The sequence below is a fragment of the Rhinopithecus bieti genome, unplaced genomic scaffold (assembly GCF_001698545.2).
Source record: "Rhinopithecus bieti isolate Rb0 unplaced genomic scaffold, ASM169854v2 scaffold_25940, whole genome shotgun sequence".
NCBI classification, from domain to species: Eukaryota; Metazoa; Chordata; class Mammalia; order Primates; family Cercopithecidae; genus Rhinopithecus; species Rhinopithecus bieti.
Window position 1 is genome coordinate 1,226,490 of NW_016811810.1, and position 26,925 is coordinate 1,253,414.

Genomic DNA, 26,925 nt, shown 5'->3' on the forward strand with positions numbered 1-26,925 from the left:
CTAGCTACTCAGGAGGCTAAGGCACAAGAATTGCTTGAACCTAGGAAGCGGAGATTGCAGTAAGCCAAGATCGCACCACTGCACTCCAGCCTGGGTGACAGAGAGAGGTTCTGTCTCCAAAAAAAAAAAAAAAAAAAGTAGGAGATCTAATTGGGTGAGGACAAGTCATCTATTGTATCTATTGTGAGACCAAGGCAGGCAGCACTTATGGCTGGCAAATGCTGGAGGTTTAAGGAAAGGTTCAAAGTGGCTGTGAGACAGAACTGAAAGTAAGACCAAAACAATGTGATTGTGCTATTCACTTTAAGGTTCAGTTGTGCTACAGTAGACATGGGACAGAACGAGCTGGCTTTATTGGCAGTGTTTCTGCCAAGTGAGTTAAAAACAAAACAGTAGGGCAGAGATGATGAGGACGTATGCCAGGGAAGGATACAATTATCAATCAGGGGTTTTAGGCTTGTTAAGAAACCAGAGAAGACACAAAAGTGTGATGTAGACAGCAGAATGGGGATGGGATCAAGGAACAAGCTAGAAAAATTGGAGGTAGTGGTCAGAGAGGGCTTTCTTAAAATTGAAATTATAGGAAAGTTACAGTTGTAGATAAAGTGTAGGCCCTACAGCAACGAGAATAGCAGACAGCACCATTGGAAGAATGGAGAGAAGAGGTGCTGGGGCTGGACACAGTGGGTCACACCTGTAATCCCAACACTTTGGGAGGCCAAGGAGGGGAGATCACCTGAGGTCAGGAGTTTGAGACCAGCTTGGCCAACACTGTGAAACACTGTCTCTACTAAAAATACAAAAAATTAGCTGAGTGTGGTGGCGCACACCTGCAATCCCAGCTACTCGGGAGGCTGAGGCAGGAGAATCGCTTGAAACCGGGAGGCGGAGGTTGCAGTGAGCCAAGATTACGCCACTGCACTCCAGCCTGGGCAACGGAGTGAGACTTCATCTCAAAAAAAAAAAAAAAAAAAAAAAAAAAAAGACGTGCTGGAAGAACTGCCTACCATGATTTCTGAAATCCTCCCAAACTACGATGGGGGATGCTGGAGAAGTAACAGTGAACTGGGTGCTCAGAACTTTGAGGATCATAGGATAGCCTTGTTCTGATATGTGAGATTCAAAGTTGGAGTTTTTGAGGGAGAAGTGTCTGAAAGGGGCAATGAAAAGGGATACTTGCCTCATCTCCAGTGCTAGTGCTACCATGGTTCTCAGACATCATCAGCAGGGCTACAGAGGCACCAAGGGGTATCAGGAACCTCCAGAGTTTTAGTTAGAGGAAGGTGACAAAGAGGAATATATAGAGAAGTCCCAGAAGACACAGGTGTAGTGTTTTAGAAGTTGGGGGAAACCAAGCAATGAAGACAAAACAGGGGGTATGCAGAGGGTATGCGAGCAACAACGGAGTCTGGGGCTTCTGGAGGAACAGGTATGAATGGGATAAAGAGCACAATGAGAATAGTTCAACTGGATCAGCATTTTCCTTTTTATTTCTAGTTACATAAGTAAGGCGATATTTTCCTTTGACCATACCTCTCAATTCTGTTCTTCTCCTTGGGCATGAGGGTGTGGTGCTGACAAAGCTGCACACTACCTGAGCTCTGTGTTCCAGGAAACAGGTTTCCCAGTAATCATCCAACCTGGGGTGGTCATGGGGGAACCTCCTATCCCAACACGCAAAAAACACACAAATTCATACTGACATTTTAAAAAGAAAATCTCAAAGAATGACATCTGACTAGCAAGGGAAAATTTATTACTTTAAAAACTGGTAAATAAAGGAAAAGAAAAAGGCAGTTTTCCTGTCTTCCCAGAAGAAGCCTGTTACCGAGGGTAATGAAGCAGCTGGTGAGGGAAAGCTGTCTCTAGAAGTATTCCAGCTAAACAAAAGGGAGAAGAAATGGCAGGATTCACAGGGTGCCATTTTGCGGCCTCTGATGAAATCTAAGCATTAATGTCAATAGCTGCTAAAAGTATTAGGTGAAATGCTCATGGGGACGTTCCCATGTATGGATCAGAGAATGATGGGACCTAAACCCATTGATTAGTCTTCACATCACAAAGAACAACCAGATGTACATCACCTACGAAGTTTTCTTGGCGGGGGGGTGGGGAGCGGGGCGGGGCAGAAATCAAGCCCAAACTGGATCAAACTTCTCTAGATTCTAACAAGCAGCTTATGGGAAATAAAGGGGCCAGAAAAGAATAGGTTAAACAAAACAGCATCATAGAGATGTAATCAGCCTAATCCAGAATGAGAATAGGAAAGCAGACACAATTTCTTCAACAGATTAATTGCAACGAGTTAACAAACAATCAACAAGGTCTAGCTGACACATACAGGAGATGCTGCAAGCAAATTCACAAAGTACTTCTTGTCTGACTCTTGTTTAGACGAAACCACACATGAAAATGGGACAATAAGGGACATTTGAACACTGGATAGCTGATAATGTTTTGTAAAAAAAAAGTCTCATCTTTTAGGAATAGTTATAGGTGAAATATGCCTTAGATTTGCTTTAGAATAACCAGCAGGGATTATGTGTGTATGTAAGTGGATGGAGGCAGAGGTGAAATAAAATTGGCCAGAAGATTTTAGTTGCTGAATCTGGGTGATGATGATATGAAAAATCATGATACAATTCTATTCTCTCTTTTCTGTATATGTTTGAAATTTTCCATAAAAAGTTTTAAAAACTCAAAATTCAAAAGCACAGTAGGCACTTAATATTTGTTCATTTCCATGGTCTCCTCTTTGTAAAGGCATCAAAATATTTTGTCTTGACTCATGCTTTTGATTTTAATCCACAATTATTGTATAGCTATAAGCTACAAGCCGGGTGGGGGAAGACTTGAGGTCAAACTCTAGAATTTATATTTTAAACTTTTAAGCATTCCATTTAAAATTATTTTCTTCAAAGAAAAAAAAACTGGGCCTTTTGATGTTAGCAATATTTATTTCATATTTGGTAAGATGATGATACTTGGGCTTCCTGTGTTTTAATAACACATTTTTTAAAAAAGACTGAGAAGCTTAATTATTGTTAATAAGTTTCGCCAGAGGATCAAGATGGTTCATGAGCCAAGTATACCCAACACTGCCAACTGTGAAGCATTTATTTTATAAAGACAAAAATACATTTTTGTTTATAATACTCTCATATATTTCTTTCCCCTTTATAGCGTGGAGGCTGCTTGGGAGAAGATGGGAATAATCTCTTCTGGAAACAAAATTTTAAGACTGAGCTGGATTTCTGTGGGCTGGAACAAGTTTATAAAACAAAATCCACTTTTAATTTTGTTGTACTCATTATTGCTCAGCTTTTCATTTAACCTTTTTAAAAATTTGAAAGTGCCTCAGGCTACTCCTTGCCAGGGAGGTCTGTGAGTTTCTGTCTGCACTGTCTGCACTGACTGCAGCTGAGACGAGAAGTTCAACTCAAGGGTGAAGGAGTGGTTCTGGGTCCTTTTTCAAGATACTACTTAACAACATACGATGTTGGTATTTCAAAACCTACATGACTTCCAAGTATTCTTCTCAACTGTTTTAGAACCCATAGAAGAAAGGGTATGACTAAGAAGAACACTCAAATCTCAGTAGTGGCATAGGGAGTTCAAATGATGTAATGGCGGGAGGGAGGGCTATAGGAAAGAAGGTAGCACAGCTGGGCTATTTTGATTATTCACTTCCTTATTCATGCACAACACGATCAGCCAGTCTGTCTGTACGAAGTCAGTGACAACTGTACACTTCTCAATGGTTTGGAGTCTCTCCTAATATCAGACTGACTACAAAACACTATTCATGACTGTTGAAACTAGAATAATTTCCAGTGAGCCAGGTACTAGGAATATGTCAATAACATTCAACACCTATTACTTTGTGCACATAAAAATTATTAGTAGAATTAATTTGATTACATTATGTCACAAATCATATAATTCACAAAAATGAATTTATCTTTTAAAATTTAGTTGTTTTTTTGGGGGGAGGGGGGCAGGGTCTCTCTTTGTCACCCAGGATGGAGTACAGTGGAGTGATCTCAGCTCAATGCAATCTCCAAATCCCAGGGTCAAGGGATCCTCCTACCTCAGTCTTCTGAGTAGCTGGGACTATGGGCACACGCCACCACGCCTGGCTACATTTCTTGTAGAGACAGGGTTTCACCATGTTGCCCAGGCTGGTCTCAAACTCTTGGGCTCAAGCAATCTGCCTGCCTTGGCCTCCCAAAGTGCTAGGACTACAGGCGTGAGGCACTGTGCCTGGCCTAAATTTAGTTTTATTTTTCAATTTTTTCAGTGTCTCTTGGATTTGGTAGGGAAAAAAAATGAACTACTTATGTAACAGGTGATAGTGCTCTAAAATTAGGGTAAGGTTTTTTTTTCTTTCCCCTTTTAATTCCTAAAGGCTAGCATTTAAATCAAGCTTTCACCAACAGACAGAGGCTACCTTGGTAACCCACAGCATTATCAAAATTGAAACTAGAGCGTAAAACTAGACAGAAGAACCTTTTTCAAACTTGAATACAGGGCACATTTCTGAATTTTAATGAAAGAGTTGGAACTGAGTCAGTACTATCCTATTCCTAATAAATGGGGGGGAAAAGAACCTTAATGGAATCATGCTCAAACTCTTCCAAAGTATTATTCCCTTCCACACATTTGTATCATCAAGCTTTAGAAATGAGTCAACACAGGCTAGGTGCGGGGGCTCACAGCTGTAATTCCAGCATTTTCAGAGGCAGAGGCAGGCGGATCGCTTGAGCCCAGGAGTTTGAGACCAGCCCGGGCAACATAGGGACACCCTGTCTCTACAAAAAAAAAATATAAAAATTCACCAGGCATGGTGGTGCACACCTGTAGTCCCAGCTACTTGGGAAACCAAGGCAGGAGGAATGCTTGAGCCCGGGAGGCTGAGGCTGCAGTGAGCTGAGATCAAGCCACTGCATTCCAGCCTAAGTGACAGAGGGAGACCGTGTCTCCAAAAAAAAAAGAAAAAAAAAAAAGAAATAAATGAGTCAATATGGTCTAATGTAAAGAGAACAAACCTTGTAGTCCAAGATCAAGATTTCCAGCAGGCTATTACTTACTAGCTGTGTGAACTTGGCCAAACCACTTCAGCTCTGAATGTCTTAATTTCATGTGTAAGGTGAAAATATTACGAAGACTCTCATGAGGTTTAAAAAAAATGACACTTGTGGACGGGCCAGGCATGATCTCTAAGCCACATTCATATGTAAATAACCACCTGTATTTATAAGTGACATAGTCAAGAATAGGTAACAAACCTAGTGTATCAGAGACCACACAGAAAGAGATAAAATGCAGTATTATAGACGATACCACCTTATATTTTATAGAACTTTACAGTTTACAAACCACCTTTGCATATACAAGTGAGTTGTTTTAGAATCTGTAATGAAGCAGCTTAATACAAAATACAAATAACATTTATTTCATTAGATGTTTTAATAGTTCAGAATAATTTCCAGTCACTAACCTGGAAAACCTAAAAGTAATCTTAAATAAAGGAAATTATGCTGCATGATAAACAACTGAACCAAAATAATCTGTTAGAAAATTAAAAATTTATTTAAATTGCAACAAATACTGAAAAAGTATCACAAAGGGCCAGGCGTGGTGGCTCAAGACTATAATTTTAATTCTAGCACTTTGGGAGGCCGAGGTGGGTGGATCACCAGAGGTCAAGAGTTCAAGACCAGCCTGGCCAACATGGTAAAACCCCATCTCTACTAAAAATACAAAAACTAGCTGGGCATGGTGGTGCACAACTGTAGTCCCAGCTACTTGAGAGGCTGAGGCAGAATAATTGCTTGAATGTGGGAGGCGCAGGTTGCAGTGAGCCGAGATCACGCCACTGCATTCCAGCCTGGGCGACAGAGTGGGGGGAAAAAAAAAGTATCACAAAGTAGTATAATTGTCCTTTAGCATGAAGGGTTTAGAGACAATCAAATCAAGCATTTGAAAAAGATCACTACATTGGTTTATATGACAGAGATACAAATGAGAAAACTTGTATTATCTCCAGTCTCACATGTGTAATCCAAATATGTAACAAGAGCCACGTGCATAATGCAATGGTACTATCATGTGTTATCTTGTACTTCTGGTCATAATTAAGGTTTTACTGCTTGATCAAGGGCTTGGTTATTTTAGAAAAGAAAAGAAAAAAAAAAACCCAAACACAATAATCAACCAAACAAAACCCCCAAGTTTATACCTTCAAAATATTTAAAATATAGCTTTACTCACTGATTTGGAACTACCTGATTTCTAGGGTAATTTTAACCCACACTACCACTGTTTAAGCACCCCCTCCCCGTAGATGCCACATCTCCTCTTTCAGCATACTTTATGAAAGACTGCAGCACTTGAATTTCAGATATGTTCTAAGTTGTACCTGAGCTCCACAATAAGCATAAGTTTCTTTATAACTTAATAATTAGGCTAAAAAAAGACCTCTTTAGGTTCTCAGAAGAATACAGGCAGGAAAACATGTTGTTCTGTTAGATATTTTTGTAAATCTCTGTTAATCTTACACTTATTTTTATAGAGAAATACTGTGTGAATTTCAAAGATACACTGTTCATATATTCAACATCAACTGTCACTGCAATCTTACTGAAGGTGATCCAATAACTACCTTTATTTTGCAACGAATAATGAAAAAGTACCTGGTATCTTCTCTCTGGAATGTAAGGATATTACTTTATTTGCCATCAAGAGAGATCCATTAAGAGCTGCAAACTGTCCTAAAGTTATCTAAACCCTCACTTTTTCTGTTGGTTATCCTCTCCTCCCTTGCCCAACATCTCCTAGGAAAGAATCTAGAACCACTTACAATGATTCCTAGGAAAAAATCTACAACAATTTACAGTGACAAGCTTACAGGTAACCCCTTGAGAGCCCGAGTGACACTGATTGCTCCAAATATTCCTGCCTTTCTGCTGTCTGTTCCCACTATCCAGAATGGATTCCTCTAAGTCCCAGCATACCTCCATACCTTATGGAGTTCATGGATTTATTTAAAAACAATTACAAAACTAATATCCCAGACAATAAAGAGATAAACAGAACATGTCTTTACATGCAATGGGTTCATGATTTTATGGACAAGATGGTTTCTAAAACACAATGACATCGATTTTAGGACTATGCATGAGAAAGAAACGTACAGTGCTCTATAGAGCTCTGAAGAGGAAGAGTCCAGATCTTCTTAAAAGTAGTCAGGAAAGGTTTCTATGAGGTACTGACATGTGAACCCAGACTTGGGTCAGGTAAGAAGTCCTTGGTTGTGAAGAAAAATGGGAGAGCCAGACAAATCCCACAAAGACTCTCCATCTTCATCGATACTTGGGAGTGTAACAGTAGTTCATCAGTACAGGGGAGTAAACTCTCAAACTGCTCATGACGGGCAGTAGAGCCTAGAGGGGAATAATGACCTGAGTTCCAATCCTAGTGCCATCATTTTCAAGCTGTGTGACACTGAACAAGTTTGCTTACCTTTCCGAATTTAATTCTTCGTATCTGTGAAATGGAGAGACAATAAAGACCTTGCAAGGCCACTGTGGGATTAAATAATATTTAGCATTTATGAGGGGCTTTACAATCCCACAAGAGTTAATACATGTACAGGTTTATTGTCATACAGACCACAATTTTAAATAGCTTTCCTGTTGCTCTCAATTTACGTGCTTTATTTTAATTTACTACCTATGGTTTGACTCTTTCACAAGAACATAAACTCCATAAAGGGAGGGACGTGGCTTTGTTTTCTAGTAGACTCCAGTATCTAGAATTCTGCGCTTGGCATGCTGCAGGCACTCAAGAACTACCTGATGGCTGGATTAATGTAAAAGTGAGGTCTCATCAATCCCTTATGGCTTGTTAGGGGTTAAATGAGTATCGTATGACAGAAAAACAAGTAATTGCAGCTGGCATATAGTTGATTGCAGCCTCATCCTACTATCCTAGACACTGAACAGGCTCACTGTGGAGAAGCACATGCAGAATTTCACAAGGATCCAGGAGAAGTAGGGCCTCTACCATGGTGTATCAGCACTACATCCCACATAGTACAGTGTTTCCAGGTTGGCAGGTAAGAAATAACCCTGGGATTTAGTAATATTACTGTTTTTCTAGGTACTGGCTTAACAAACATGTCCCTAGAAATGTCAATTACCAGCTTTGGGGCTAAGTGCAATGCACTGGTTCCTGGCCAGCTAGGCTGGTCAGTTTTTAGGTTTTATAGTTTTTGTGGAAGATAGAAACATAACACACCATTGAATGTCAGGATGATGGAAGGAAAGAAGGAAGGGAGAAAGGAAGGGAGGGAGGGCCGGAATGCAAGAAAAGAAATATGCCACACTTGTTTGTCTGATTCCACGTAAGTGAGCAAGTAGTAGGCAGAATGACTAAGGACAAACAAGACTCTGAACAATTAATGCTATGTCATTAAATATCCACTGGACACCAATTATTCTTTGCTTGGATTTTAAATCACCTAAGTGACAGTCATATATCGAAGTATTACTAACTCTGAAAGTGAAAATATTTTTACATGTAATGATGAAAAGAGCAAGTCTGGATGGAATAGCTCAAGCAGAACAACAGAGATAAGGAGGCTGGGAGAGGCACAGCCACCAACTTTTTTTGGCTAAAAAACGATGTAGATGAGGCGGCGAGGGAGGACTGGAAAGGTGGGTGGTGGGCAGATAATGAAAGGTCTTGGAGGGCTAAGCTGAGGAGCCCAAACTTCATCTGATGGATACTAAATTATTACTAAAAGTTTCTGACCAGAGAACTGCCTATTTAAATCAACATGGTAGCAATTTAAGAACTAACATGAGAAGGTACTGAAGTATGAACTCCTAGTTAAGGAATACCTAGGAAGAAACAATGACAGCAGGATCACAAGTAATTCAGGTGGGTGTTAAAGCCAGACATTAGAATTTGAATAATGACTCCAGATTTTAGCAACTGTGTAACCTTGGGCAAATTATCTAACTTCTCTGGGACATAGTCTCCTCAGCTATACAATAAGAAAAACTATCTTATAGGTTTGTTGTAAGGACTAAATGAGATGATACATATACAAGAACACAGAACATAAACCTGAGGCTGGAACACAGTATCTACAAAAGTACTCATAAAATGCCAGCTAACTTTATTCTTAACGGGGTTCTGAAACAGGATGCAAACACTGAGATCATAAAGTGGGGGTTGGCTGGAAGAAGTAAAATCCAAAAGTTTGGTGGTGACCAGCTGCTAAACGACACATCTGAGGTTTAAACCTTGAAAGGAGAGTATTGATTAAAAGAGATTAGTAAAATAGGAGGAAAAAGATTTGAAGATACTACTGCTGGGGCCTATTTTATTACACTTCATTACTTTGTTACCCAAAGACGGATGCCAGAAATAGTCCTTATTAACATAATGGGACATTTCCCTTCTCTCTTGATCAAGTCTGGGGAGACTGTGGAGACTGTGTGGCAAGCACCAAAAGGGAAGTCCCCAGGGCTCATCCCAAAAGCTGCTTTACAGTTTGGCAAGAAGATGGACCAAAGGGCCTGTGAGTTATTCAAAGCCCTGCTCAAATCTCACCTACTCTACAGAACATCCTACAGAACATCCTTTGATGCCCAGCAGCTGCTCCCTCCTCCGGACTCCTATGACTGTAGCATGTGTGGTGATCTCTCTCTCTCTCCAACTAGATTACAAACTCCATGAGGGCCTGGCAAGTTTGCCAACTCTCTGTACCAACCACAGACTGAACAAATGCGAACGCTGAGTGTTGTTTAGTGCCCCAGTGTCACTACTGGAAACTAGGGTTACTCCATGAAGTCACGACTAGGCTTACAAGGATGATTAACTGTTTACCTGACCACATGCTGGCAACCCCGAAGCTGTCCATAAGACCAGCTCTAGCACTCCAACCTTCTACTTAACAGGGAAGTGAGCAATGATTTCTCGAGCAGTAGTACTTTGGCAGTATCACACACCATTCACCTTTATTGAGTATCTTTGCCAAGTGTGCAAATACAAGCAAAAATATTTCTTGAGGAAGGGCTTATGGGACATTTGTGCACAATTAAAAAGAAAAACAAACAAGGAAGCCAGGCCCAGTGGCTCACACCTATAATCCCAGCACTTTGGGAGGCCGAGGCAGGTGCACCATCTGAGATCAGGAGTTGAGACCAGCCTGGCCAATATGGTGAAACCCTGTCTCTACTAAAAATACAAAAGTTAGCAGGCTGTAATCCCAGTTACTTGGGAGGCTGAGGCAGGGGAATTGCTTGAACCTGGGAGGCAGAGGTTGCAGTGAGCTGAGATGGCGTCACTGTACTCCAGCCTGGGCGACAGAGTGAGACTCTGTCTCAAAAAAAACTGATTCAAAATAAACAGGAATGGGGTCTTTTCTAAGTGAGATGCTAAAGTTAAAAGGAAACTATTATTTCAGAAATGTAACATATATGTATGCACATATATAAGAACAAATTATATATGTGCGTATACAGTTATGTATGTATATATGTGCATATACAGATGTATATATTTGCATACATATTTTAAGATATCAAATGGGCCCATAGAAGATGCTTTCTCATCCTCCCCCTTTCCTTTATTTCCCACATTTTAAATGGGGAAAAAGGCGTATCTATTTTGAAACACACCAAGGAAGGCACAACACAATCACACCAGCAAATAGCTACGATAATGCTCATGCCAGTATCTTCACTATATTTTTAAAAAAGGAATATTCAAACAGCATATTCATTGTGAAATACAAAAATTGTTTTAAAATATCTCATATTTCCTGAACTTCAAAAAATAAATATGCAAAGTATATTCTACTGAATTGCAAAGATAAATTATAATGGCAACTTCATTGTGGATATGATTAACATGATATTATTAAAACCCAAAAATAATTTGGAATTCTATATAACTGGCTGAGTGATCTGGTATTTTACCTGTGTCCCATCTAAAAAAATAAAATCTATGAGCCATACTTAAAACTATTTAATGATGGTAAAATTATGCCAATTTGGATAGCCAGAATGCTTATTTTCATAAGCTATTCTAGAATGAAGCAATTATACCAAAAATAGACATCTATGATCATCTTAGCCCATGAGAGTGCTTTTCGAGGTCTGCTACCTAGAGCCCCTTACCTGACACAGAGACGGTGTGTGTCCGCATGCCTTGCTTTTCGCTGTTGGCCAACCTGTGACAGACAAGAGCAAAGCTGTAAGCCCTGCAATTTCCCCAGGACCCCACCACTCGGCCTCATCAAGTAGGGAACTGCCTTGGATGAGGAAGACAAAATTTAGACAGGTGATTTCTTTAAAAATTGGATTCTATTAAAATAGCCAGGCTGCTTTAATGCTTTAAAGATCAGAAATTGGCCCGGGCACTGGTGGCTCAAGCCTGTAATCCCAGCACTTTGGGGGAGGCCGAGAACGGAGCGGATCACGAGGTCAGGAGATCGAGATCATAACACGGTGAAACCCCATCTCTACTAAAAATACAAAAAAACTAGCCGGGTCAGGTGGCGGGCGCCTGTAGTCCCAGCTACTCGGGAGGCTGAGGCAGGAGAATGGCGTAAACCCGGGAGGCAGAGCTTGCAGTGAGCTGAGATCCGGCCACTGCACTCCAGCCCGGGCGACACAGCAAGACTCCGTCTCAAAAAAAAAAAAAAAAAATCAGAAATTAAAATACACAACCGAAGGAATGCTGAACTGTTGTGAGAAAGATACTCTTGACAATAATTTTAAAAAATGCAATACAATTTAATCTGGTATGAATAGGTTAAATAAAAATGTAAATGTAAATGCTACACAGTAAAGGATTGCCCCAAAGTTATGAGAGAAAAACCATACACCTGGAAGTGAATTTTGCTCTCTAAAACATAATATGAAATACTATAGTATGACTGGTCCTTCTTAAACTTATGACATGTAAAAAAATTATCAAGAAATACATTAATATGTACTATTACTTACATACTTAAAAAAGTAATCTCACTGTATCTTGCTACTTGCTTCATGAAATGGTTTAATGCTAGTTTTACATATTTACCCACAAAAAATAAAATTTTGGCCAAAAGTCTTCATGCCATTTAAAAAATGCAAGTACAGTTAGTAAAAAATTTTTGGAAAGCACAAAACACAGGGAAAAAAGGAACCACACAGCCTTTAGATATCAAAGTCACCTGGTCTTTCTATAAAAGCAAACCTTTTCCAGATGAAACACTGACACTTAAAACAGTACAGGTTGAATATCTCTTATTCACAATGCTTGGAACCAGAGTGTTTCAAATTTCAGATGTTTTGGATTTTGGAATGTCTGCAGATACATAATGAGGAATCTAGGGGATAGGACCCAAGTCTAAACATGAAATCTGTTTGTTTCATATACACCTTATACATGTAACCTGAAAGTAATTTCATACAATATTTTAAATAATTTTGTGCACAAAACAAAGATTTGACTGCAACCTGTTACACATGAGGTCAGGTGAGGAAGTTTCGACTTGCTGCAACATGTCGGTCTCAAAAAGTTTCAAATTTTGCAGCATTTTGAACTTTGAAGTTCCAGATTAGAAATGCTCAACTTGTACATCGTTTTGAAGCACTATAACTATCTAATGTGAACCTGTATAATCTCTATAATAATCACAGCAAACAGCTATAGACTTGTGTTCCTTTTATAGAATTCTCCAAATATTTGAAATTTTATATCTTTAGTATAAAAATTTAATCAAAATTGTTTTCTAACAACTCATTACTTTCTCTTCCATTGTAGCCACATGATTTATCACAACTTACCTTTGAACTATATTGGGCAGTCAGAGGACACACATTTTAAATCAATAAATTACATCATTTACTTCCTTGTTCTGTTGCCAAAACACTGGGGTTTTCCTTTGTCCGCACCACAATCATGTATGCTGTCGCTAAGCAACTTTCTCACGATAGCTTGGATTTCAGCATTTATCTGGTCAATAGCAATAATGGTGTCCTGATGCTTTAAGATTTGTGAAAATTCCACTCTTGTAAAGTTTGCTTCATTTATTTAGTTTCCTGTATGTGTTAACACTTCTAATGTATTACCTTCCTCACTCACTTTCATACCTATGTTCATGATTCCTCTATATGTGTGTGTGTCTGTGTTTTAAGAAATGGGGTGGAGTCTCACGAAGTCACCCAGACTAGAGTGTGGTTGCTATTCACAGGCATGATCACAGTACAGTACAGCCTCAAACTCCCGGGCTTCAGTGATCCTCCTGCCTCAGCCTCAGAACCACAGGAACACGCCACATTGACCAGCTTTGATTTTAATCCCAAAATTATCCCTTAACTTCCCACAACTAAAGGTACACTAAATAAACATTAGTTCCTGCCCTGATACGACCCCAAATGAACCTCTATCAGACACTGCTGATGCTGTAGAGTGGGCTGTCCAAAGCTAGAGGTGCACCAGCCACGTGCAGACCCTGCCTGTGTGAGGCCCACAGTAGTGCATATGACCTTGGCTGTCAGCAACTCGCCAGGTTGCCTGGGGAGGGCAGACAGGTTAAAAGGCCATGTTTAGGACTCTGGTAATTAATAACTAGAAACGATTATAGGAAAATATGATGGGGATGCTCTCCTGGCTTGCGGGTGGGTCAATGAGGTTTCTACAGGAAGTGATGTAGAATGAGACCTAGAAGATGAGTAGGGCTTAGCAAGGAAAAGCGGGTTGGAAGAAGAGTGGATCATGTAAAGACAGAATACTGGCAAAGGCCTTCAGGGAAAAGAAAGGATGCTTGCTCCTGGAATTCAAAAAAAAGTTCAGTGTACCTGAGGAATAGTATGAGGAGTAACAAAAACCAAGGCTAAAGTGAGCAGGGAACAATCACGCGGGCTCCTGAAAGCTAGGTTAAGAATACTGCAAAGTATCCTAAGAGCAAGAGTAGGTCATCTAAGATACTTAATTAGGAAAGCTTCCTCAAGCAGTAGCACAGAGCACGGATAGGCTAAGGGGCAAAACGGGGCAGAGCCTGATTTAGCTGAAGCACACAGAAAAGAGTCCATGTGGCAGGACTGTGACTGACCTGACACGATTGTCCCTTGCCTGGTATCTGGGAACTCGGATTTTCACGGAGTTGCCACCATCCCCTGACAGGTATGGTACACTATGCCTAAAATGTTTGTACAAAAAATGTGGTTTATGCTGAACTCTTGCTTTCCCTCTGGGAGTGTGGAGTTTGGATGCATGCCAGGCAGAGAGTGCATGTATAAAGAACCCCCAGTAAAAACCTTGGGCACCAAGTCTCTATCGAGCTTTCTCAGCAGGCAACATTTCACACAGGTCGTCATAATCCATTGCTGGGGAATACAGAGTGTCCTGTGGCCTCCATTGGGAAGGGACCCTTGGAAGCTTGTGTCTGTTTTTCCCTGGACTTCACCCCATGTGCCTTCATCCTTTGCTGATTCTGCTTTGTATTTATCTGCTGTAATACATCATAGCTGAATCTTGTGACTCCTAGATCTTGGGGACCCCCAACACAGGAGTGTACTTGTGTAGCCCAGATAGCTAAACACAGGGGAGACACAGTGGGAAGGTGGTGAAGCAGATGGATCCATTTAGAACATGGAACTGGAGGAAACAGTAATGGACTGGCTACGGAGAACAAGGAGAGGGAAAGAACAAAGCTCAGGCCTTAAACCCTCTCTATTCCAGTGGCCTCTTGGGCTCACTGTTTCTCTTTAGTGTCTTGGAAAGTGCAAATATCTCTGCAAGCACTTACCACACAGCTATAACTGTGTGTTTACCTGTGTATCTGATTGTCTAGATTTTAGCACTCATATCTTAGTCCCCAGTTCCTAGCAAATTGGCTGAGAATATAAAATTATATAAGTTATTTTGGTATAACTATTTGATTCTTTTAATTTTGTAGATCAACACACCTACTATGAAATTCAGGAAATAAACAAGACAATTAACATAAATTATTTCTTTTAATTTTCATACTTGTAAAATAGCCAGAATGCCACATATTTTCAGGTTCTTGTAAAGATTAGCAATAACATATGAAGCAAATGTTTAACAACAGGCTCTCGACATTATGATTATTCTTTAGCTCTCCCATAGAACTTAAAGGAAAATTGAAACTTTTGATTAAGCCTAAATACTTAATAAAATTTAAAACTGACTTGATTTCTTTCTAGAATTGTTTCCTAGTTCCTTGATCATGTATACTGAATTTAATTTTTTTTTAGGAAAATGAATAAAGCATGGAAATTTCCTTAAACTTCCCAACAAAACAAAATAACAGTTAAAAAAAAGCAGTACTTACTTTGGTATTGATGGCAAAGCCCGTTCACCTTCTGCGGGGAAAAGACAAGAGATGTATAAGGCTCTTTTACTCCTTTTGAAAAGATGGTGCCTAGATTCAGGGAGGAAAGATGAGGCCTATGTTGGTATTCCAGCAATGACCCTTTAAAGAAAGTTGCTACACTGTCTACCTTAGGTTCTCATGGTTTTATTTTCAATATTTATAACAAACATAAACTGACTATTAGACACAATTGTTTAAAGGGTACTTGTTGCGGGAAGTCAGGGACCCTGAATGGAGGGACCAGCTGAAGCCGCGGCAAAAGAACATAAATTGTGAAGATTTCATGGACATTTATTAGTTCCCCAAATTAATACTTTTATAATTTCTTATGCCTGTATTTACTGCAATCTCTGAACATAAATTGTGAAGATTTCGTGGACACTTATCACTTCCCCAATCAATACCCTTGTGATTTCCTATGCCTGTCTTTACTTTAATATCTTAATCCCTTCAGTCATCTTTTTCGTAAGCTAAGGAGGATGAATGTAGCCTCAGGACCCTGTGAGGATTGTGTCAACTGCACAAATTGTTTGTAGAGCATGTGTGTTTGAACAATATGAAATCTGGGCATCTTAAAAAAAGAACAGGATAACAGCGATGTTCAGGGAACAAGAGAGGTAACTTTGAATTGGGCGGAACAGAGCCATATTTCTCCTCTTTCAAAAGCAAATGGGAGAAATATCGCTGAATTCTTTTTCTCAGCAAGGAACATCCCTGAGAAACAGAATGTGCCCTGAGGGTAGGCCTATGAACGACTCCCTAAAGGCGTGCTGTCTTTTATGGTCGAAGCTAAAGGGATGAAATAATCCCCCTCCTGTAGCTGAAGGGATGAAAGAAGCCCTGGTCTCCTTTACCACTCCCAGGCTAATTAGGACAAGGAAAATTCCCACCTAATAAATTTTGGTCAGGCAGGTTGTCTGCTCTCAAACACTGTTTCCTGATAAGATGTTATCAATGACAATGGGATTTCGCCCCATCCTGTGGTCCTGTGATCTCACCCTGCCTCCATTTGCTTTGTGATATTTTATTACCTTGTGAAGTATGTGATCTCTGTGACCCATACCCTATTCGTGCACTCCCTCCCCTTTTGAAAATCGCTAATAAAAAGTTGCTGGTTTTATGCCTCAGGGAACATCATGGAATCTGCCGACATGTGATGTCTCCCCCGGCCATCCAGCTTTAAATTTCTCTCTTGTGCTCTTTCCCTTTATTTCTCAAACCAGCCGAGACACTTAGGAAATAGAAAAGAACCCACATTAACCATCAGGAGCGGGTTCTCCCGATACATACGGCCTAATCCTAATAAAGAACTAAGATGCTAAGTTGGTAAAAGACTTCGTTCGCAGGAAACTAAAAGATGAAAGGTTTCTTAAGATTAGTCAACACTCCTTGTCAAAGGACCAGGCATTTTGATTTTGATAAAACTACTCACTAGTAACAACAGAAAAACCTGTGCAGGAAGCACAGAGAAACAGAAGGAAAGCAATTCCACAGGTGTGTGTGGCTGCCAATGGAATGAATGTATAAGACAAGCCAAGTCTCGGAGCTGTCACCCAAAGGAGCCGTGCACGTGGCTGGCTGGAAGGTGAGGCAGGCAGCTATCTACAGAGTTCAGGGTGAGCTACCTTTTTGCTGAGCAGGACACAGTGACTGGCTCATGCTGGCCTGACCACAGTGAAGCTGAGGACTTCGTTCAATGGTGAGGGAGACTCTTTCTTTCCTGCAGCCTTCATTTTGCAAACCAGGAAACATGGAGCCCTCCCTGGTTTAACCTCTTTAATTTGAATTAATGTAACAGCCCCCTAACTGGTCCTTTCTTCTAATCCATCTGAGCTAAATGATTTCAGAATAAACTTCCCAAATTACAAATTCATCAACTAAGCAAGTTATTATGCTTAACATTTTAGTGTCTCTCAAAAACTTTCAGGATGAGATTTAAACACCCCAGCTTAATTTACGAGGCACTGCTTCACTTCTCTCAGCACACAAACATTGCTCTGGCTGTCATCTTTGCATTGTGTCTGTGGAGTGGCACGGGAGGCTGAGGAGGCACCCATCTACCACTCATCACTCTGGTGCCCTTCTAGGCAGCTCCTTGGTGACACCTCTTGTGTAGTCACACTTGCTGTCCACAGTTCCTCTCCTTGCATTTGCTCTTGAATTCATTCTAATCAGTTCCCCCCACCCCCATACACGCAAAATACTCTTTCAACATCTCCAATGACATCTGCCTTGCTAAACCCAATTGTTCACTTACAGTTAGCAATTAACACAGCTCATCACTCTGTCCTTCTGAGAGCTTCCCACCCTGGGCCTCCTGAACCTTGTACTATATTCTCATGGTTTTCTTCTGTCCTCTCAGGGCACCTCTTCTCTGTCTTCTTCATTGGTTCCTCCTTATCTCCCTGGCCTGAAGATTAGAGAACCCAGTGCTCACACCTGTACCTCTTAACCTCACTTCCTTGGTAACCTTACCCAGTTTCAAAGCGTCAAATACCACCCACACTTTGTAGTTCCCAAACGCACACCTCTAGCTTGGACCTCTCGCCTGACCTGAACTTCTCCATCTGGTTGTCTACCTGACACCTCCCTCTGGATGCCTGAAGGTTGCTGGGACTTGCCGATATTCAGAACTGAGTCCTGGTGAGTGCACCTGCATACTTCCCATTGTTCATGTGGAGCCAGCAGTCATTACAGGGCCTTGCTGCTCCCCAATCCATACCCAGTGCAGCAAATGCGAGGCTTTACTGTACAACTCTATTCAAAGTCCTCTTACTTGTCACTGTCATTCCAGAACCCCTGACCCAAACATCACTTGCCTACATCATAGTAATAGCCTCCTGATTGGTCCCTCTACTTTATCTGTACCCAGGCCGACCTACCGTGGTCTATTCTCAGCACGGCAGCCAGAGTACTTATTCTAGAACATAAACCAGATCACATTAACTCCTCTCTTCGCACCCTCCAATGGCTTCCCAAATCACCGCATACAAGCCAAAGCCCTTACAATGTCTTTACATCCTGACCAACCACCAGCCCTGGGATCACCCCGCTAGGCATTCTAGTGACCTGGGTCTCTGCTGTTCCAGGTATGCTTCCTAGCACTCCCCAGCCTTTAATAGGGAATAGCCAGATATCCTTGTAGGTTCTGTTTTCCATCCCTTCAGGTGTGACTCTCTCAGTGGGACCTTCCCTGACAACCTTATTTAAAATTGTATCCCTTACGTTCTTCCCTGTCTTATTTTTCTTGATACAGCTCAACACCATTTGATATATTACATGCTACAGTATTTATTTTCTCTATTAATTTACTCTGTTTATTGCATGTATGTCCTCACCTACAAGAAATTTCCATGCATGCAAAACCTTGTCTATTTTGTTTGCTGCTACAACCTCTATCCTAGAACTGTGCCTGGAAAATGGGAGGAGCTCAACAACTACATGTTGAAAGCATGCAGTGTTTGGTCTGGCCAATCTGCCTTTTCGGTATTACTGGTCACTATTCCCTGATTCTATACTGCTGCACATTGTACTCCCCTGAACATACCACACATGCCTTCAAAGGTGTTCTTCCTTCATTCGGGTAGAAACATTCCTCAATATTTCAAAGCTCAGTTCAAGTTCTATTTCCTGCAGGGAGCCCTTCCTGGAATACCTCAGTCTGCACTGAGTGGCATCCTCTATGTTTCTGTTGCATCCACAGAGTATTTGCCACATATCATACTTCTCCACAGACTATTCAACCTGCCTAAGGTTACAGTAAGACTTAAGCTGCCCAAACACATCCCTAATACCTAGCGGAGTATCTGGCACTTGGGAGACTCTCCGACCACTGTTTGGTAAAGAAAGAAAAAAATCAACCTAGGACCCCATGTTACTCTTTCTGAAAAACTGTTTAATTCTTCTAATTTGCAGAGATGGTTGTGAGGCTTAACGCTGTATACATACAACTCACTGCACATCATAGGAATTCAAGCCAAACTGCAAGCCATCACTTGTTGACATTTTGAACATCTCTTTCAAGCAAAATAACCAAGTCACACCAGGAAGACCAAATTTAGAGTAACTGAAAAGACCTGATAAGTTTATTATCCCATGAACATGACCACCACCCACCACCAGCACCACCACCTTACTCATACCCAAATTGTTAATAATATAGCCTTTCAAATGACACATTAGTGTGATTTCTGTTTGCACTCTGTTGACATTTCTATTTTCTGAAAGAAAAGGAATCCATTATTATATTTTGGCTAATAGGAGACTTCCTAAGTAACTTGGCGTGGGTAGAAAGGCAGGTATAAAGAAGGAGATAAGCAACAGAAGGATTCTGAGAGAATGTTTTCATAAAGAGAATAATGGAATACAGAAAAATGGCAACAGACGCCATCAGTAGAAGCAGCATTTAAGAAAACCCTAATGACTCACTATCTAAAATGTCTAATTCTAGGAGTTAATGTTTTTGTTCAAATGTACTTCCATTCTTCTTAGAAGTATTCATTAACTGAAACTGGTGACTTAACTTACCAGACTTTTTAATGCTTACAAATACAAAAGTTTGGAGACATACATACACATTTACATATAGGTTTTTAATACATTAATAGAGCTATTTTTTAAACAGCTGCGTAGTATTACATCATGTATGCATACTCCCTCATTTATTAATTTTTGCTTATTTTTTGCTATTATAAACAATGCAATAGTGAATATCCTCCTCAGGTCAGTGGTTTGTATGACTGATTTCCAAGAGGCAGACAAATGGGCAGAGTACTCCTAAACTGTCTTCTGAAAATGTACCAATTTACAATGACACAAGCATGAGAGTGCATTCTCCAGAAGTCTTGCCAGTGGTGGTTATCAGGTTTCTTTACTCAATGTAATAAATATAAAATGAAATATATCACTGTATCCATATATTCACTGAACATTTGTGTGTCCATTCCTCTAAAAGGTAACCCATTTTTATACTAGCTTGTCTTTTACTGAATGAGCTGGAAGAACACTTGAAAATGAGAAATTTTAATTACTTGTTATATGTGTCATAGATATTTTCCGCTGTCATCATAGCTTTAAAAATGTTACCTTGTACTAAACGAATTGTTTTAATAATGCAATTGTGCTCGCTTCAGCAGCACATAAGCGTTTTAATTATGTAATTAAACATAACAATTTTATTTTTACATCTTCCGGAATTTATGTCATGCCTAAGCATTCACTCCCTCCCTTGAAATGTATTCACCATCATTCTATACATAGAAAACCTACTTAAAATTACGTAATTACAACTCTGTATTACACTATTCACTTTCCGCTGAAAAAATGTTACTACAGAATTTTACTAACACTGCAAAATTGATTGTAAACTTTCTTTCAGGTAAGGTGTAGGTTAGATAATGTCCTACAGTAAGGGCCAAGGTGATGCACACTGTGGTGGAATGCAGTCCAGGACAATCTGGCCTGTGGCTCTTACTATGTTCTCCCCAGTAAAATCACCTTTTATTTTTTTAAAATTAACTTTTTTTTTTTTAGATATAGTCTTGCTATGTGGCCCAGGATGGTCTCAGATACCTGGCCTCAGGGATTCTCCTGTGTAGCTGGAATTACAGACATGAGCCACTATGACAAGGTAACATCTCTTTTAAAAGTACTTTAAAAATCCAAAGTAACTACGGTAGATCAAAGAACTAACAAAATGCATCTGGGCACACCCAGTTCACATGTAGAATGTACTGATCACTTATTACTGTCATGCTATGTTATGCATATACACGTATACATGTATAAGTAGTTTATGATCTAGAGAAGACAGATGGGCATATATAACTATTATGTAAAGCATGTTTCCAGGAAAATGGTACATTAGAGTTGTAGAAACATGTTTAACATTTGAACTCTTAAAAAATCTCAATTAAAAAATGTACATGTGCTGTGTCAACATATATTTCTAACTACAACCCACTAAAGATGTTTGATGTTTGCCTTTAATATTATTTTAACTAGGCAATATATCTTCACCTCAGGGATCTATGACGAAATAGTTATATAATACATGAACATGCTATGAATGAGAATAAGAAAATTATCAAGTTTAATAATTCATTTTATAAAGACAATATAAAATTGGAAACAACCAATACGCAACCTAGCTTTTCATGACAAGCATTTTCATTAATGCTCTTTTCATATGAACAAATAGCTTAAAAAGCATCACATTTCATGTTTTGATATCAAAATGTTTCTCCCTAGAGATCAAAAAAAGCTAGCTAATAAAAATCAATATAGGAAGATGTTTACGTTTTAAACATGGAAGGCTCATTTAATGCCTGACATACCAATGTTATTTTAAATGTGTATTTCAAGGACCTTTTGGTAAACTGAAGATAAAAGATGAAAATTATTTACTAAAAGGAAATGGTCAATCTATCACATTTAACATTTTCCTAAATTGCTATCTTTATGTAAAGAAATTATCTGAAAACATTTAAATAATATTTATAAGGCATATACTCCTGTTTAAAGTATAAAGTGTGACACTGGAAGAAGAAAATGTCAAAATAAAATAAAAAATAAAGCACAAAGTGAAAAATCAAGACCTATAGCTGCAAAGGCTTTAACTGAGAGTAACTTTAGAGATTTCTGAAAGCAACTTCATGCCTCTGTTTTATACAAAGAAAACTTAGGAAAAATATACGAATAGGCCTTACTGGTGCGATCACTGTGGGAAAACACTTTTCTCTAGAAAAGCCATGTCCTGGAATCACGCAGATTTATGTTTACTTAGCGAAGGCTCATGGCTTTCAGCTGCTATTCTCAGGGGACAGCATCATCACTTACCTCTTTTGAGAGATATAAATAAAGGGTCCAATGACTCCTCTCTACAAAACACACAACACACACATATACCTCCCATGCAAACACCATCCCTTTCTCAAACTGCTTTGTAAACAGAGCACTTCCCTGCTGGGCAAGGCTGGATCCTCTGCATTTCTATCTGCTTCACTCGGGCTTTGGCCTTTTCTCTATCCTCATCACTGTTTAATACAATTCTGCTCACTTGAACACACACCACACAGCACTTCAGGATTTTTTTTTCCTCTACAATCATCCTAGTCACTGAGGTGAGTGCTAGAAGGGGTCTTGGCAATAAGGACAAAACTCACATTCAGAGTCCCCACTTCCACAGTGTGAGCTCCTTTACAGTTACTCTTTGGGATGTGTCTAACAACCCTACAAAGTAGGTATCATTCTTTTACAGATGAGGTATCTCAAAGTCTAGGTTATTACAGTGTCAAGATCAGACTAAACTAGTAGCAACAACAGGAACAACAATATAACTAAAATCTATGAGCATCGAGTGTGTTAGGCATAGTTCCAAGCCTATAAATAAATAAGTCCTTTATCCTCCTAATACCATAGAAGACAGTTACTGTTCTTCATGTTTGACAGATAACAGAAGTGAGGCACAGAAAAGTAATTTACAGATGGTGTCACAGAGGACTCATGATTTGAACTTAAGTCCCATAATTTCCAAATTCAGTCTTTTCCTGCTTCACATTATGTATGCTATTATCCTGCTGGGAATATTTTCATTTCATTCTTTCGGAAATCCAAATCCTCAAAAGCCTTCCTCATTATATGCTTGCAGAAACTCCGCACTGTTTTCATAGTGATGTTTTTAGGATATTTATTCATTCTAATCTTTGATTTTTTAACATCATGACTTAGAATGTATTTTGTTCTTCAAATGGTCTAAGCTTTTGAGATATATAAGAAAAAATAGAAAGCATACTTTATTTATAGTGAGTTACAAGGGATTCTTTTTTTTATACCCAGAATTTTATTTAAACTCAAAAGTTTAAAAATACTAATACTAAAAATACTAATGTATTTAAATATAGTAATGGTAATTTAGAAAATCCTCTAAGTAGGTAGCTCAAAACACATACAATGTTTTTTTAGGCTCTATTCAAACCCAGCTCCTGGCTTGTGGAAGGTGTGAAACGGATCACCATCCCTAGAAAAGTAAGTACTCAGATTATACTGAATTATCCATTTGGTTTTCATTTTTACAGTTACCTAAAAGAGGATAACAGGCTGTTAGGGGCAAGCTCAGCTAAATATTTGGTAGAAATGTAATTGGGAATGCTCAGAAACAGCACCTCACCTTTCTGGGGTCTGATGATAAATGACTGCGAGGCTCCATTCACCAGCCGGCAATACCCATCTATCAGGTCAGCCATATTCTCCGCAATGGTTAGGGATGGTGCCGTCACTGTCAGAGGCTAAAGGAGAACAGACCAAGAAAACAGACTTTATTGTTCTTCCCTGTAAGCAAAGGGCAGCTGTGCTATGACATCAGACATCTCCATACACTTGAAAACAGAGAAGAGTGGGAATGAAACAAGATTTGTCATAAGATTTGAGAAAGGAAATCTGATATTTAAGGACATTATTCCTAGAATATGTGACAAACGCAAACCCAGATGAAAACAGAAAAATCTCTTAAACTGGGGCTCTAGAATAAATATAGATGAAAAAAATATTTTCCTTCAGAATGTCTGGCCCCTCTGGCATACTCCAGTTAAGGGAAGAATTTAGACAATCAGCAAGTTAAAGTATGACTTCTATCAGAAACTCACGTGGACTAATTTTTTTTTATCAACCACCCATCATAATTTCTAATGTAAAAGAAAATTAGTATTTGTTTAATCTCCAGAATCAACAAGAGTTCCTAGAGCCCCTCAGATGTCACCAAACTCACAGAAACACGGGGCAGAAGAGTGATGAGGCATCTGCCTAAGTGAGGAGTGCTGCAAATAAAGCTACCCAGAGAACTGGCCGTAACAGACCAAAGAATCCTGGTGTGCTGATGGAAACAGAGGAGCTTCAAAAAACATGCTTTACACACCAGCACAACCGTGTGTGCCACCAGACTGTCCAGATCCTTTCACACGAGCGTATTTTGTCCATCTTGCAGAAAGGACCACATTAGGCAGTATTTGCCAAATGGCTCTTTCTCATGCCACTTGTTTTAAATCACTGTTGCCTGTTGATTCAGAATACAGGCTTTGGATCCAGACTGTTCGGGTATGAACCCCATCTGTGTCAATTACTTGATGTGGCCCACCTCTTATGCCCCAGTTTCCTCAACTACAGAATGGGGTTAACCAAAGTGTATCAAGGTATCTGCCTCCTTGGTTGTGAGAACGACACAGCTTCTCCTGGCTTCTGGGTAAAGAGCCACGGGTAGCATGTGCCCAGTATCAGGTACGGCTGCTGTTATAATTATTATAATCATATAACAATTATTATAATCACATCATAATTATTTCTACCCAGAGACTACCATGGACAACACAGTGTGGAAATGAACTCCGTTTACAGTCTATATACAGTCAATGCACCACATAACAATGTTCTGGTCAGTGATGGTGGGTCCATAAGATTTATACAATGGAGCTAAGAATCCCTATTGCCCGGTATGCCGCAGCCATCCTGAAGTTGTAATGCTCATGTTTGGGGTGAAGCTGCTGTAAACACATCTACTGTGCCGCCAGTCTCATGAGAGTACAGCACATACAACTACGCACAGCACATAATACTGGATAATGACTATGTGACTGGTTTATATATTTACTGTTTTATTTTTTTAAAATAGAGTGTATTTTTACTTATTAAAAAAAAAAAAAGTTAATTGTAAAACAGTCTCGGGCAGGGCTTTTAGGAAGTATTCCAGAAGGCGGCACTGATCTCATAGGAGGTGACAGCTTCATGTGTTACTGCCCTTGAAGACCTCCCAGTGGGACAAGATGTGGAGGTAGAAGATGGTGATATGGATATTCCTGACCTTATGTAGGCCTAGGCTAGTGTGTATGTTTGTGTCTTCCTTTTTTACAAAATTTTAAAAGTAAAAAATACAGAAAATCATTTTAAAACTAGAAAAAGGCTTACACAATACGTATGTAAAAAAAGAACATATTTTTGTATAGCTGTACAATATATTTAAAACTAATCGTTATTACGAGTCAAAAAAGCTGAAAAAAATCAGTTTATAAAATATATAAGTTACAGTAAGCTAGTATTTACTACTAAAGAAAAAGGTTTTAAAAATAAATTGAAGTATACGGTGTATACTTCATATACAGTATGAGTATGTACAGTGTTTATAGTCTATAGTAGTGCACAGTAATGTCATAGATCTTCACATTCACCCTCCTTTCACTCACTGATTCACCCACAGCAGCTTCCAATCCTGCAAGCTACACTCATGGTAAGGGCTCTATACAGGTATACCATTTTTTATCTTTTATATTGCAGTTTTACTGTGCCTTTTCTATGTTTACATATATTTAGAGATACAAATATCATTGTGTTACAATTGCCTGAATTATTCAGTATAATAATATGCTATACAAGTTTGTAGCTTAGGGGCAACAGGCTATATTGTATAGCCTAGGTGCATAGCAGGCTACAACCATCTTAGGTTTGTGTAAGAACAGTCTGTGATGTTTGCATAACAAAGAAATCAGGGAATTAGGTATTTCTCTGAATGTATCTGTTGTTAAGTAAAACATGACTGTACATATAATTCCAAGAAGTTAATTTCCTTGGTACTTGATGATAACCTTTTTTTTTTTTGAGACACAGTCTTGCTCTGTCACCCAGGGTGGAGTGCAGTTGTGTCATCTTGGCTCACTGCAACCTCTGCCTCCAGGGTTCAAGAGATTCTTGTGCCTCAGCCTCGCAAGTAGCTGGGATTACACATGTGTACCACCATGCCTGGTTTGTCTTTGTATTTTTAATAGAGACAGGGTTTTACCATGTGACCCCTCACCTCTAGTGAACAGCCCTCCCTGGCCTCCCAAAGTGCTGGGATTACAGGTGTGGGCCATGGTACCTGGCCTGATTATAATCTTTAATCATCATTATCTTTACAATAATGTTCTTGAATGATTTTTACATCTGTCTCCTGTCCTATTCTTGGGGATATTTAATCATTATTATTTGTAATGTAACCCTTTCGATATGCAAGAAAGTTGTGATTCTGATGATCCATGAAAACTTCATCCTTTTCATAAAAAAGTCAATAGTTCTAAAACATCACTATGTTACCATTTTCCCTTAATGACGAACGTAACAGTTCCTTACCTCAGGTGCACCTGCTATTTTTAGTTGTAGCATTCCTTTTCTGTCCTTATCTTCACTGTTTGAATACTGAATGGTCTGCACTTGAGTAAAGTCAGCAAGATGTGTGGGCTATAAAAAGGAAAGGTAAAATCTTTAGACTACGGATAAAAAACTCATTTCATGGAGTCTGTAAATGTTCTGTGAAATCCTTGTTGTCCTGAAAACATCCTCCCTAAGACTGAAGGTCTGGGGAAAAAAACAGATTCTCCACGCTGCCCTAGGGGAGCAGCCATGAGACTGTCTCCTGCACTTCAAGGTCAGGTCCAGGTCTGCTCTCTGTGATGTGCTGAGGAGACCCATATGTGAGTCGGATGAGTGAGAGTACAGTT

At 39.5% G+C, this 26,925-nt stretch overlaps 1 protein-coding gene across 1 annotated transcript in view; it reads right to left on the reverse strand.

Annotated features, from left to right (window-relative positions):
• The window catches only part of PTK2 (protein tyrosine kinase 2), a 368,771-nt gene that overhangs the window by 133,940 nt on the left and 207,906 nt on the right, over positions 1 to 26,925 (reverse strand). The window contains exons 13-16 of the mRNA XM_017895110.1: positions 26,558 to 26,665; positions 23,574 to 23,691; positions 15,365 to 15,395; positions 11,196 to 11,248 (exon numbers count right to left, since the gene is read on the reverse strand). Of these exons, the coding sequence (XP_017750599.1) occupies positions 11,196 to 11,248; positions 15,365 to 15,395; positions 23,574 to 23,691; positions 26,558 to 26,665 (310 nt within the window). The remainder of the gene's footprint in view (positions 1 to 11,195; positions 11,249 to 15,364; positions 15,396 to 23,573; positions 23,692 to 26,557; positions 26,666 to 26,925) is intronic.